At 31.3% G+C, this 16,601-nt stretch overlaps 1 protein-coding gene across 2 annotated transcripts in view; it reads left to right on the top strand.

Annotated features, from left to right (window-relative positions):
* Window positions 1-16,601, top strand: part of LOC131853966 (paired box protein Pax-6) — a 72,816-nt gene that overhangs the window by 44,616 nt on the left and 11,599 nt on the right. For both annotated transcript variants that reach the window (XM_059205066.1, XM_059205067.1), the window contains one exon: window positions 1,468-1,550. In XM_059205066.1, the coding sequence (XP_059061049.1) occupies window positions 1,468-1,550 (83 nt within the window). The remainder of the gene's footprint in view (window positions 1-1,467; window positions 1,551-16,601) is intronic.

The raw sequence follows: 16,601 nt of genomic DNA, 5'->3' as shown, positions 1-16,601 counted from the left end.
CAAATTATTAATATAGACAATTGGCTCTCAGCACAAATTACTTTAGAAGAAAGATATTTACCTGTCCTAGAGACAGGTAAATATCTTATTTCTTCTAAAATAATTTGACTCGATTTTAACTCGATTATCTATAATAATCTTTATTTTACTGCTCACAAGGAATTTTAGCATGTAAATAAATTATATTTATACTTTTAATTTATTCCTTGTGAGAGTCTGGTGTCTGAACAAGGTCGAAACCTGTACCACAGTAATGTGTATGTTATATATTATTGATTGATGATCGGGTAATTAGGTTATTAGGTAGCAAACGGAACTAAAAAGAACTCCACCTTATAATATTACTAGCTAACCCACGTGACTTCGTCTGCATAACGCTTATCATTATATATCGCCCAATTGACATAATATCTTTTTGAATTATAATCTATGTGTTATTCTGATGTATAAGCTACGTTTCTGTAAAGTTTCATCAAAATTCGTTCAGTAGTTTTTGCGTGAAAGAGTAACAAACACCCATCCATACTCACAACACGCTATATATTAAATAGTTAGATTATATTTTGAAACACTTGATGTCAAATCAGTAAGCCGAAAATCTGGTACACATCGAACTGCAGCAAGTGCTCCCTTGAGTCTTAATAAGCTCATTTCTCCCTTTCATCTTATTTATTGTTTGCTTGCAGTGGTATTAGTAAATAAATATTGTCCCGCAGTTATTAGAAAATAAATAAACATCAGTGTTTGTAGAACTCTCGTCGGCTGGCACTGGGGCCAATTATTGTCTGTGGACAACCGTAATCTCTCTGTTTTTATTTGTTTTATTGCATTATCACATTTGCTCCAATAGTAATAACAGTTTTATTGTAGGTAATATAGATGTATCAGGGATTTCCTTTCCTTAATATTTATAGTAATAATAAAACATTTTTTTATATAGGATACGATAAATCATACATATGTATTGTTTATGAGGGGAAGAATAACTTTGACGGCCTCGATGGTCTAGCGGTTTACCGCCGCCGCCTTAATTCGAATGGTCGCGAGTTCGATTCCTCGCACGGTACAAACATTTGTATGTATATTAAGTATGTATTTACAAGAGTTGTCTAGTACCCATGACACAAACTTTGCTCACCTTGATGGCGCTGTATGAATTATCGTACAATATTATTTTATTATTATTAATAAAGATTTTTAATTGCATCATACCTACATATTATTACAATATGTAGGTATGATTTTTAATTGTAGAATACAATTAATAATTGTAGAATACTTTTTACCCAAATTCTCGTGGGCAACGTGGCGAATTATAGCTGGTATAAAACATTTTCCTATAATATTTCTACAAAATTGTTTATTTTATTCACTTTGTGTTTATGTTTGTTTGTTCTTTCCTGAGGTATACCGCCAATAGTTTCAATATCACAACACACATATCTAATTCAGTTTATACGTTCACAGAATTCGAAAGAACCCACTACCCCGACGTGTTCGCGAGGGAGCGACTTGCTGAAAAGATCGGATTGCCTGAGGCACGTATCCAGGTAAAATAAAATCCAGTTTAAACAGCGGTAAGGTGGCTGTATCGATACCATAGATTAATTGTCCATGCCTCGATCACTAACAACTGAATACGAGAGCCACGAATACATAGACAATATGGTAAGACTGGTATATCTACTGGTAATATATATAATATTTAATATAACTTATTAATTAACTAGTTATAATTAATAACATACTAACAATAATAATGTTTTTGTAGAAAAAATTTAAATTCTATATCAAATATCTAACTTAAATTTCATAGCGCTGACAATGTTATCTGATTGAACAGAGATTAAGTGCGTAGCGGTTTCTATGTTGATTGTCGCATGCCTAATCCTTGTTGTTAATTAAATATAAGTAAATCAATATTTATTTAAAAGAGCAACACACAAGTTTCTTGTTTATTCTTCTTATGATGAATCTGCATGTCAAATAAGCGGTAGAATAAAAAACTTGACTATTCAGTGCTTGTAGTTCGAATAATGATTATTTCTATTTCTAATAGATTGGTTAAAAACTCAAACTTTAACAAACTCATCTTAGCTTAATATATGAGATAGTCATAAACTTATTAACGTTTTACAGTTCACTAGCTGACCCGCGCAACTTCGTCTGCATGACACTTACTTGTCATTTATCATTAGATATAGTTCGCCCACTTTACATAGTATCTTCTTAAATTATTGCCTATGTTATTCTGATGAATAAGCTATATTAGTGTAGAGTTGAATCAAAATCCGTTCAGTAGTTTTTAGCAATGAGTAACAAACATCCATTCATCTATACTCACACATCATACAAACTTTCGCGTTTATAACGTTATTAAGATTGTTATTTCCGAGCTAGACTTTGTACGAAGTCGTATGCGTATGTACCTACCTCTGTCTCACCTACATCAGCCACCAATCAGCTTGTTTCGTAATAAGCGTTTCGGTTCAAGGGTGAGATATGGGAGTGAAATTTTAGGGTACGGCATGACATCTTAGATCTCCTGAATGGCAACGCATAAATAGTATCCTGGACGTTACTTGATGATCTTTTATCCGTTACCATTCAAGTTCAATTATATGAACAGTGCTTGCCAATTATCAGGTGGACCTTGAGCATGTTTGCAATGCTAGTTACATAAAAAAATCGAAAATTTCTTTTACATTAAGAAGCCCTAATGAGACAGAACTGAAAATACTTGTATATCTAAATTAGATTTCTTGGAGTTTATAGTTTTTTCTTTGATGGATAGACCTTTATTTATAAAAATAACTTAATACTAACATATCGTAGATACTAATATTTAATATTATGTCTAATTTTTATGGTATATGGGTTGAAATCCGCAGAGCAAATAATATACATGTATTTTGTACAAGGCTCACAATGTTATACGCTATATGCTATAAAATCAACGATACAGTAGAGAACAGTTTTTACTACTTTTCTAACATATTTAATGTCTTGTTTTCTATTCAAAAATATATGGACCAGATGATAGTTAATTTTTTTTAATATATTTATTCGTTGCAGTTTATTTCATTATCCAAACAAGTCTTATAACTATTTTTCAAAAAAAATATAACCGAATAACGTTTTGACTGCATAATAGTCAAAACGTATTTCAGTTATATTTTTTTCCGTTCAAACAAACGTATGTACCTGATAGTATAGACAAAAGTTAATTGATAAATGAGGTCGTATATATGTCAATCAGGGAACCTTACGGTTTTAAATAACGCTCACTATGACATAGGCGGTTTAATAAAACCGTTCATAAGGGTCTGTTTACACTGTATGTTTGCGTAGGCGCGGGCCGCATGTAGATGCGTCTTCAGCAAACAAGCTAAAAAAACAAGGGTGAAATCCCCGTTAGGCGGCGCTCGCTTCGCAAACACACATATTTTGACCCTATAATATATATTTATATGCATATGGATATCTTATTGACGCATTTTTTATGTTTATATTTCCACTCCCCATATTTTATATTTTATGTATAATAAATATTTATTTTTATTGATTTTATGTGAACTTCCTTGTTCTGTTGAATATGGATTTATCTCACTTTATTTGCCAATATTAAAGTTCACCATTCTAAAAAAATATTTAAAAAAATTACTATATTTTTAATTACTTACTGTACGACCCCTCAAAATAATATTCTATGTAATGTTACTTAGAATAAAGCAATAAAATCATCATTAAATGAATTTTAATCCAACGTCCTAAATAGAATATATATTCGATATCACAATAGTATATATTTTTAATATCAATAGATTATGTAAAGGGTTTTTAAATACCCGTGCCAACCACGTCACAACACAGGAGTTGCCAACAATTTAACGTTTTATTTATCAGGGTGAGAAACTTTAGACAACTTTTATAAAGACTCCCAAATAACCGCAAATACAACCAATTCATCAGAATAACCCAATTCCAATCGTTCTTCTTATTTAATCTATAGTTTTAAGTTGCACAATAGTACATATTTTTAATAAAAAGGCTTTAAGTTATCCGGTGCCAACCACGCGGTCCTGTGTTGCCAACAGTTTAACTTGTCATTTATCACGGGGCGAAACTTGGCGCAACTTTTATAACGCTTTAATGTAATTTTGACTGCAACCTTTTAAATGTTTTAAAGCACTTTAGCGCTGATTTAAAATAAATCGAATTACGTTTAGAGTGTTCGGTGATGACGCCATTTTGAAAAATTAATCTTAATTGTTTTTTACCCTTTCACTATTTAGAGTGAAATAGATTTGAACTAAGTTTACTTAAAGTATATACTAATTGTTATTGATAAATGTAAAAGTGATTTGTGTATTTTAAATTACTTGTAAGTACTACTTGAGAATTTAACTAATTCAAAATTAAATAAAATGTTACTCTAATTGTTAGGAAATTTATTATGGTTATTCCATTTGAAGTAATAAAAGAAGATTTACTTCGTCTAAAAGACGTAGATTATATAATCTGCCATTACATTTGGGTTACGTAGTCGAAATCGTGAAAAATACTAGTAAATCGACAAATTCCCCTACATAAACACTTTCAGAAAGCTATTCAACTTTGTACTCTATGAAACTTCTACGAAATTAAATTAAGATCTATCTCTATCTACTTAGGGTCTAAAAATACTAGACGTAAATATATTTCTCTAAGTAACAATAAAAGATTTCTGGGAATATAACTGACATGGATATAATTCAGTCTCATTTTTCATAAATATGATAATGCTTAAACTACATGTAAATTAATTCACATAATAAATATGTTGATATTTAGTATTGGTACGTATTTAATAATTAACGTAAGAGGCTTCAATTGTAATAATCAACTTAATGGATTCACTGAAAATGTAGTCACGCAATGGATAATTAAGCGATATAGGTGCTACAATAGTACAAAGACAAAACTCGTGCATAACATGGAAAGTACGAAACTTTCGTGCGCAGTTTCCTTGTTCAGATGAAAAAAGGACAAAATGGCGGCGACATTGTTTTCGGCGACAGAACGGGGCTAAGCTGTTACATTAACCTCTCGACGGCGGCTGTTAGTTAACATTCGTGGAAGTACGCCGGTGCAATGTTAGCTCGTACGGTCAACAAGTACCCATCTGTAGGGTTGTCACCTGAAGGAAATTTCATTGTTACCTAGCCGACCTGATAGACATTGTTCTGTTTTATTGAATACACGAACTGTCACCAAATAAGACAAATGTCAAACGCGAATAAAATAGTTGTTTACTTTTCTGAAATATTACTTTTTTTCGCAGTGTTCTTAATGATTCGTTTCGAAAGAACCATCACTATACAAAATACAAAAAAACAATAAAAATATATGAATTAAATTACAAGTTAAGCTTATAAAAAAGTGTATTTATACATCTATAATTTTGGTTTCATAATTTGTAATTGTAAACACGACTGATTTTGACAGTTATTAGTGTTTTTGTGTGTTATAATCTGTTGTTATTAAACACAACAAATAACACACGAAGCAAAATAATATAATAATTATATTTTAAGATATCCAAATAAAATCGGAACATTACACCTACTGTTATAACCCTACATGGAAATTCCTCTACAAACTTTTAATAACTTTGCATTTTCTGCTCTATTGGGTAGCAATAAGGTGCAATATTGCTTGCTACCCGCATACAAGCTTTAAGGAGTAGCGTGAACATGATTTGGTATTCAGTAGGACTCCACCACGTGTTGCCTTGGGTTCAAGGCCTGTAGAGAAACCATGATATTTGGCTACCCGATGACATGAACGAATCCTTGTGCGACCGCTGCGCATACGTAAATAGGGTTAGGTTAAGGGTGGAATATCCTACCCACATATTGCTGTCTTATATACCAAAAATTTGAAGAAAAGGTTTTTAGACACTCTCAGTATTTTTGGGGTAGAGAAAAAGCACTGAAATCTCACTGAAAAATAAGTGCCTCGATTATATTTCAGTGAGAATTTATGTGATGCCACATATATAAATAAACCGCTACTAAATTCTTTGCATATAATAAAGAATTTCATGTCTCATTAGATAATAAATATATAAAAAAAATACATACCAACATTTAAACGTTTCATTTAAATAAGTCTTTATTTAGATTCTAATGAAATTTACCCAAAATGGAATACTTACATTTATTAGAGTTATTCTTTGTAATAAAAATAATAGACATTACGGAGACTAAATTCCATCATAATTAAAGAAACTACTAAATCAACCATAAATCTTTTATAACTCTTTATTATATACTAGCTGAACGCACCGCTTCGTACGGGTGTACATGTAGGTATTATTATTCATATAAACCTGACCAAATGACGACCTCGGTGGTCTGGCGGTCTAGCACACCGCTTTACGTCCGATGGTTGCGGGTTCGATTCGTCGCACGGCACAAACATTTGTATTCATGCGTATGATTGTTTGTATCAGTCTGGGTGTTTTCTATGTATAATATGTATATATTTACGAAAAAAAAATATCTATGTATTTGTATCAGTTATCTAATACCCATAACACGAGCTTTAGCTAGCTTAACTTGGGTCTAGATGGCGCTGTGTGAATTGTCCTGATTATTATTATTAAACCCTCCTTTTGAATCACTCTATCTATTGTTAAAAGCTGCATTAAAATCCGTAGCGTAATTTAAATGATCTAAGCGAACAGACAACGGAAGCGACTTCATTTTATAGTATGTAGATACATAGTATTTACCAAAGTTTTACATATACTATAACTATTTAAATTCCCAATAATTTCTACGGGAGCATTGCCACAGCAGCCAAGGGTGAGGTATCGATCCCGAGCCTACAGGAAGCGGGCGTGCTTCCGTTCGGGAGGGGTGTGTTTTGAAAAATTGGCATCCACCGTCGGTCCACAGCCTTTTTACTTGCAAAACAAACTAAAATAAACCTTAACGTCCACAAAATAAAAATACACCAAAGGTTCTAGACCTCTGACTTGAATAACTACACAGATTTTGTGGTGTTAGAATGCTGTTCTGATTTATCTTGTTTTTCTGTTTTTCTTCAATGTAGGTACTTTATTGTATTCATTTATTTAAAGGCACGTACATTATGTATTTAAGATTACATACTTTATTAAAATGAAGTAAACCGTAATCGTGATATAATGAAACTTTAAAAGAAGTTAAGATCAGTTTAATCTAAACGTGAAAATGTTAGAAACAATCAAACAGACAGAGATACCTTTATTATTTATAACAGACATTTATTATTTAGTATAATATATAGAAATATATATTCATAATGAGCTCTAGATAATAAAGAGAAAACTTTATAATGACGCGGAAACAACCCTTTCGGTATTACAGTCCATAACAAACACGCAAAACTGCGAAAATGTTCATTGTTTTAAATTTAATTTAATTCAATTTCTTTATTTAGTATATTAAGAATTGACAAATATATATATAATCTTTAAAATATTACTTAAGAAACCTGATTATCAAGGCAAATAATTCTCAAATAATCAAATTACTTAAAAATTACAAATTATTAGAATAATACAATATTTTATATAATTTGTGATTAGGTGTAAATTACCTTGCCAATATTGAAATTATATGAAATTTAATTATTTATTATTTTTTTGTCATTTAAATACCAATGCGAGTACATTACATAATAAACAAAATTAAACATTCCTTTGATTATTCTAAATTGTTTAATAGTATGTAGTCATTTATGAAATTATGAATGGGATAAAGAAGAGAACGGTTGGTGATGATTTATGAAATGATATATATATATATATATATATATATATATATATATATATAAATATCCCCTTGGGCACTTTGTGGCTCAGACGTGCCGTATAGGTAGTTTTTTGTTGATCCATTTTCACTTGTTGATCCGGAGGCCTTTTGTTGATCTAATGCCAGCTGACCATATATAAATGTTGATCCGTTTTGAGCCACAACTGTCACGACGAGTAATAATAATAATTAAGCGATTTATACACGATTTTATACAAATCCACCTTTTTGGCATACGAGCACTTCTTGATCCAATTCAAACGGGCCAATCAGGGTGCAGCATTTGCCAAGGGCTTCCTCATTGGCACGTTTGGGCTACTACATTATGGCTACAGTAACTTAATAATGTCTAGCTAGTATTTCAAGAATAATAGTCTATCTAATCTAAATATTTATAGAAATCAGTCTGGAGTAACGTGACTCCAGATCAAACCTCAATACTTATTTACTTATTATTTTTTGGACGGGAATCTTTTCTTTTGTAACAACGTTACTGAGCGAATAAAGAGAAGACGCAACGGCGTATCCATCATATATAGTATGGGGGCGTCATGATCTCCCCCCCCCCCCCCTTAGCCCAGGACTTAGGTAGACCACTAATTGAACTAAAAAATAATGAAACAGCAAATTTTTTGCACGATCGGAGTGTTGGTGCAGTAGTATTAATTATAATTAAACATTGTTACTTAAAATATAACAGTTAAAGTACTATAACACTAAAAGCAAAATAGGTATTTTCAAAATACTTTTTCAAAATAAATTACCCTTTGAGTTTTTGTCCAAACCTCAGATATTTTATTTATTTTAGGTATATCAATCATTACATAGTATAGTATAGTATAAAACAAAGTCGCTGTCGCATCTAACAAGTACATAAATAAAGAAAGAAGACTTTTTGGCTCTGAATATATTTCAAAAATCAATTACTTGTGTTAATCAATTTATATACTCGTTCTTATTTCATAGTACTTGTTTTGATCCGAATATATACAGATACCGTAACGGTCTATTAATTATGAATTTATTATACCTAACCTAGATATTTTATTTTGACGAAACTCCGTGTAGTAGTAGTATCCGATAAGGGTATGCGAACCCTAAGTATTATTTCAAAATGACCAGTAATTTCGAAGAAATAAGCCTTTGAATTTTGAATTTTGATTTTAATAAGCCTTTGAATCAACTTACCAAACGGACGCTCAAGGTTCGATTCAATATTCCCGCCACCGATTTTTTTTTGTTATTTTTTTTTTTGTCTTTATTCTAATTTTAAATTAACTATTTTAATAATTAAATGAATTTAATAGAACAAAACGTTGTTAAGTATTCAATTAATTTTAATTTACATTACCTATTGTACTTTCTAAATTGTAAAGCAGCTAACAATTATAGTAAGATCTTATAAATAACTAACACAACAAGTAAAACATTTTAAATGTATTTTCTTTATTATTACAAATATTTTTTATGCATAATATAATATAATTATAGCGATATAACAGAAAGATGTGAAAAATGGAGAAGGACAGTAAAAAAGTTACAAATTTAAATAATGTTGCCGCAATTTCTGTTTAAATGAATTTATTACATTATTATATATATTAGGCATACGACTAGCCTTATGACTGTTACTTTTTTTTTAATCTATACATCTATACATGTAAATAAAATTTGAGTGTCTGTTTGCAATATTGAAATAACCGTTTTTACTACTTGCATATGAATATAAATACGGTACATACACCAAAATAACATATTTTACAAGTTTTGTCTGTCTGTCTGTTTGTTCCGGCTAATCTCTGAAATAGCTGGACCGATTTTGACGGGACTTTTTTTGGCAAGTAGCTGATGTAATAAGGAGTAACATACGCTACTGTTATTTTAGAAAAATAAAATAAAATTTCACGCGGACGAAGTCGCGGGAACAGCTTGTTTTTAATAAAAACATCTTTTTTGTGGTACTTGAGAATGTTGAAGCCTGTTGTTTGTAATATTGAAATAACCGTTTTTTACTACTTGCATATGAATATAAATACGGTACATACACCAAAATAACATATTTTACAATTTTTGTCCGTCTGTCTGTTTGTTCCAGCTAATCTCTGAAATGGCTGGACCGATTTTGACGGGACTTTTTTTGGCAGGTAGCTGATGTAATAAGGAGTAACTTAGGCTACTTTTATTTTAGAAAAATAAAGTTAAAAACCACGTGGACGAAGTCGCGGGTACAGCTAGTGTATAATATATTAGAGATACCTACGTGTTTTTTTATTGATGACTAGCTGTACACGGGATTTCGTCCGTGTGGAATTTAACTTTATTTTTCTAAAATATAAGAAGTTAAATTCCACGCGGACGAAGTCGCGTGTACAGCTAGTTGTCGGTAGTCTAGCGATTTAGCTAGCACACCGCTTTGATTCCTGCTTGGTGGTCGAGGGTTCGATTCCTCGCACGCTGCAAACATTTGTATTCATGAGTATGATTGTTTGTAACGGTCTGGGTGTTTTCTATGTATAGATAATATATATGTATTTACGACAAAAAATCTTTGTATTTATATCAGTTGTCTAGTACCCATAACATAATCTTCAGCTAGCTTAACTTGGGTTTAGACGAAGCTGTGTGAATTGTCTTGAGATTACTATTATTACTATAATAAATCTTTTCAAATCAGCCGATGTTTATTTTTGCCATAATACGTGCTGTTACCATGTGATAATATTACGTACGTACTTATTAAACTATTAACTTATTATTAAATTATTAACTATTTATACTGTTTTAAATGTGATGCGTTCATTATTTATATTTCCTTTGAATTAAAGACAAATGTATATATGTATATACATTTATATAAACTTGCACACTTAGTTGATCCAGCCACGATCCGTAGATATTGCTGATTCCACTGTCTCTCTCTTTCTACCACTATCTTTGTATTCTAATATGCGATGTTGCCGTTCCGGCCGAGACCATGCGTTGTTGCCAAATGTATTCGTCGATAGTAGTAGATACTCGATATATATTTTTTCAACAATTTCCTGCAATAGTGAATCCGTATCGGCAAAATTTTTTAAATGCACAGAGATTTTTTGGCTCTGAATATATTTAAAAATCATTTACTTGTGTGTTGATGAATTTATATACTAGTACATGAAGTACCTAATACTTGTTTTGATTTGAATAGGTAGCGATATTATGAATTTATTATACGTAATCTAAAGATTTTGACGAAATAAAAGTAATTAGTTATCTGTTAACCTTGACTTCATGCTGGCACCAATATTATCAGATGATGAACATACTCTTCGAAAACTTACAGCAGAAATATCGTGTTTGGACTCATTAGATAGGTCTCGATGAATAGAGTTTAAAAAACTTAAAATAAATGGTAAATTAGAAATAATGTATAAATACCCCTTACGTAAAATTCAACCACTTTAAACTTAATAATAATAATAATTAGGAAAAGAGAAAAGCTATACATGCACTGAAAGTAATTGATGCCTTCCACACAATATTTTCAGTATTAAACAACTCTGTTTGTTCAGTAAAAGTGTAAATACACTGGTAACCTTTAATCATATTTTATATGCAAACATTACATATACAAACCCTAAAGTTTTATTTCAGAATAGCCAGTAGTTTTCAAGAAATAAGTCTTTGAAATTGTACGTGTAACTTATATATATACTAGTTTTTTCACCATAACAAACAACACCAATATGGCCTAGTTAGTAGTTTACCTGTGTACCAATTAATAATAATAGTAATCTCAGGACAATTCACACAGCTTCATCTAGACCCAAGTTAAGCTAGCTGAAGATTATGTTATGAGTACCAGACAACTGATATAAATACAAAGATTTTTTTGATAAATACATATATATTATCTATACATAGAAAACACCCAGACCGTTACAAACAATCCTACTCATGAATACAAATGTTTGCAGCGTGCGAGGAATCGAACCCTCGACCACCAAGCAGGAATCAAAGCGGTGTGCTAGCTAAATCGCTAGACTACCGACAACTAGCTGTACACGCGACTTCGTCCGCGTGGAATTTAACTTCTTATATTTTAGAAAAATAAAGTTAAATTCCACACGGACGAAATCCCGTGTACAGCTAGTCATCAAAAAAAAAAACACGTAGGTATCTCTAATATATTATACACTAGCTGTTCCCGCGACTTCGTCCACGTGGTTTATAACTTTATTTTTCTAAAATAAAAGTAGCCTAAGTTACTAGGTAGTAGCCTTATTACATCAGCTACCTGCCAAAAAAAGTCCCGTCAAAATCGGTCCAGCCATTTCAGAGATTAGCTGGAACAAACAGACAGACGGACAAAAATTGTAAAATATGTTATTTTGGTGTATGTACCGTATTTATATTCATATGCAAGTAGTAAAAAACGGTTATTTCAATATTACAGACAACAGGCTTCAACATTCTCAAGTACCACAAAAAAGATGTTTTTTCTATCAAATAAACCGTTTTTATTAAAAACAAGCTGTTCCCGCGACTTCGTCCGCGTGGAATTTAACTTTATTTTTCTAAAATAAAAGTAGCCTAAGTTACTCCTTATAAATCAGCTACCTGACAAAAAAAGTACCGTCAAAATCGGTCCAGCCATTTCAGAGATTAGCCGGAACAAACAGACCGACAGACAGACAGACAAAAATTATAAAAATTGTTATTTTGGTATATGTACCTTATATATATTCATATGCATGTAGTAAAAAACGGTTATTTCAGTATTACAAACAGACACTCCAATTTTATTTATATGTATAGATGTATAGATTATTATTTATTTATTTATTTATTCATCCAAAATAATACAAATTGTGTAGGATAACGTAATAGTAACATTACAGTAAAATTTTGTCAACAACATAATAGTAACTTAAACATTAAATCTCGGTATATCTATAGACTAGCTGGCCCCAGCGACTTCGTCCGCGTGAAATTTTATTTTATTTTTCTAAAATAACAGTAGCGTAAGTTAATCCTTATTACATCAGCTACTTGCCAAAAAAAGTCCCGTCAAAATCGGTCCAGCTATTTCAGAGATTAGCCGGAACAAACAGACAGACAGACAGACAAAACTTGTAAAATATGTTATTTTGGTGTATGTACCGTATTTATATTCATATGCAAGTAGTAAAAAACTGTTATTTCAATATTACAAACAGACACTCCAATTTTATTTACATGTATAGATGTATAGATTAAAAAAAAAGTAACAGTCATAAGGCTAGTCGTATGCCTAATATATATAATAATGTAATAAATTCATTTAAACAGAAATTGCGGCAACATTATTTAAATTTGTAACTTTTTTACTGTCCTCCTTTTTTCACATCTTTCTGTTATATCCCTATAGTTCTCTCTATATTTTCTGTTTTTCTTACTTTCAATTTGAGACTGTACTTATAATTTGATTATCGGATCATTATGTATTTATTTATACATTTATGGGTTATATATTTATGTATGTATATTGTTATTTTTTTATAGAAATGTATATTTTGCTTATCTTTATTATCTTTATAAATCTTTTTTTGACATTTCTTATTTATATTAGTGCACCGCCAATAATCTTTCGCTGCACCACTCATGGTTGCCTGGTAAATAACGCGGCAAGATATTAAGTCCGCCACATGTACAAATTTTTTTGTGCATTAAAGTTAAATAAATAAAAAAAATACAATACTGTTTAATGAAAATGCGTATTGTCTAGTGCTTTGAGATGTATCAAAATAAGGTCAACAAAAAAGTCCGTGATGGTATATGTCTATCTCTCAAGGATAACCAACAATAACCATTTTTTATCTTTTACATTTTACGGGAATTTTTTTTATCGTATGTTTCCCTTAAAATCATGTAAACTATGCTATTATGTCATAATCTAAAGAAATAATAATATTTTATAGTGAAATATCCACTATAAAATAGTAATGTAAGTAGCAATGTAATTCGTTACGCGCGAATCAGCTGTTATAAGGTCAAAGGTCGGTGCACCCCGCGTATTTGATAAATAGTGCTTCTCTGGATGTCTTTAAGAGAAAATGGCAGTATGTACGTGTATATGTACAAGTCCTTAAGTGTTAAGTTTTTCAAATGTACAATAAAGAATAAATATTTTTAAGTACAGTACTTACGTACATTAATATAATACCTACTTTTTACTTGTATCTATTGTCTATCAAAATTAAATTATAAGTTCTTAACTTGACCACGACTATGTGACCCTCTCTTGGCGCCAAAACGAGTGAAAAAATGAACAGCATACGACGACGACGCATACCTATAGAGTGGAGCAACTGCTTATTCAGTTTTATTCAACTATTTAGTCCCTCCACCGTTACAATGAATGGAGGCGGATATTATAATGTATGTAGCATTGCGAATATAAAATATCTAGATTAGGTATAATAAATTCATAATTGATAGACCGTTACGGTATCAGAGCCAAAAAGTCTTCTTTCTTTGTTTATGTACTGTTAGATGCGACAGCGACTTTGTTTTATACTACACTATGTAATGATTGATATACCTAAAATAAATAAAATATCTGAGGTTTGGACAAAAATTCAAAAGGTACTTTATTTTGAAAAAGTATTTTGAAAATACCTATTTTGCATTTAGTATTTGAAATACAAAACACAAAACTATTTTTGTTTTTAGAGTGACATTTCTATGAATTCACTGTCGATAGCGAGCGGTGCGATGGAAAAAGATAACCGTTTATAAAAATATAATAAATAGCCCTGGACAATTAACACAGACTGATACTGAACTGATATAAATAGATATTTTTATTTTGTAAATACATATATAATATACATATAAAACACCCAGACCGATGAAAACAATCGATGACCGATGAGTACAAATGTTTGCACCGTGCGAGAAATCGAACCCGTGACCATCGGATGTAAAGCGGTGTGACCACCGAGGCAGTCGAAATATATAAATAATCTTATGAATTTAATTTATTCTAATTTGTTAGTGTGCGCGGGGTGCGGTGTACGGTGCTCCCCCCTGCCTCCACCGTTGCTGGAGCTTGCATGTATGGAGCATTGCGAATATAAAATATCTAGATTAGTAAATTCATAATTGATAGACCGTTACGGTATCTATATATATTCGGATTAAAATAAGTATCGCAGTAAGGACCAGTATATAAAGTGATCAACACAATTAATTGATTTTTGAAATATATATACAGAGCCAAAAAGTCTTTGTGTATTCAAAAAATATCTAATTTGTTTGTGTGCGCGAGGTGCGGTACGGTGCAGGGGGGACCCTGCCTCCACCGTTGCTGGAGCTTGCATGTATGGAGCATTGCGAATATAAAATATCTACATTAGTAAATTAATAAATTCATAATTGATAGACCGTTACGGTATCTATATATATTCGGATGAAAATAAGTATCGCAGTAAGGACGAGTATATAAAGTGATCAACATAATTAATTGATTTTTGGAATATATTCAGAGCCAAAAAGTCTTTGTGTATACCAAAAATTTAGCCGTTCGGAGCCATTCAGTCACGAATTATTAGTAAAAAAAGTGTCGAGTATATCATACTATCGACGAATATATATGGCCGCATCGCAAAATAGAATGCGACGTTGCCATACCGCCTGAGATATACGCGATAGGTGTGAAGTTATTCAGTGCAAAAGGTGGAATCAGCAAGTGTTTCGCTTGTGGCGTGATCAACAAAGTGCCCAAAGAGGTGTTTATATATATATATATATATAGATAGAAACCACTCTACGCATTTTTAAGTATACCCCAATATTTATATATCTATTAATTATATGTATTTTGTATTTGTCTGCATCCATTTTGGTATGACGTCCCGAGTTATAACAATGATATCTATTAGGTACAGCGGAACAATTACGGAGGCGGGTACTTGTTGAGAATAACAGCATTATGGTGAATCCCATTTGGTACGGAACCCTTCGGTAACTTTATTTCGTCTCAACTATGAGGGTAGACACCAGGGTTGCCAATTTTAAAACATTTAGCGTCGCAAAAACATATAAAAAATATTAAATTAATCCCAATTAGCTCCCTAACCTTATATTTGTAATTTGATCGATTTCAATAAGACAAAATGTCATACAACTAACTTATACGAGCCTGATAATATGTATGTACTGTATGTAGACCAAGTAATCTCGTACAGCTGACACCCCTGTAAGGCACACAATTTATAAGGCATAACGTTGAGGCGGGAAATGACTGTCATCGCTGTCGAGGAAAAATATCTATAGACAACTAGGGAAAACGTCATATTTTTACCGAAACGTTAAGCTGGGTACACAGAGATTATTTCGCGTCTGTACGTAGGATTTACTTGTTTTGTTTCATGATATTTCAGAATCTATAATGGATTCGTATTTCGATACTCATTAAATGTATATAATCCACATATTTTTATAAGGAACTTTTTTAATTAGTAACTTTTACGTATATAACATAATTTTTAGCTACACGTTATATTATATACTTACTGTCGTGTTTTTTTAATATCTTTCCATAGTACATATTATTTAAAGTAAATTAGAAATCATAATTTCCTAGTATGATACAGATTCATTATTTTAGTTTAGACTAGCAACCGTCCCGTCTTCGGTTAAGTAAAATTATCTAGATATATCTAATGTATTATAATGAAATAACAATCTATTTGTGTATTAATTGCATATAATATAAGTTAAACAAATTTTAAG

Source organism: Achroia grisella, unplaced genomic scaffold (assembly GCF_030625045.1).
Source record: "Achroia grisella isolate CSIRO2021 unplaced genomic scaffold, CSIRO_AGI_Agris_v1 utg918, whole genome shotgun sequence".
NCBI classification, from domain to species: Eukaryota; Metazoa; Arthropoda; class Insecta; order Lepidoptera; family Pyralidae; genus Achroia; species Achroia grisella.
The sequence above is the reverse complement of the archived record's forward strand: the minus strand, read 5'-3'. Positions and strand labels throughout refer to the sequence as shown.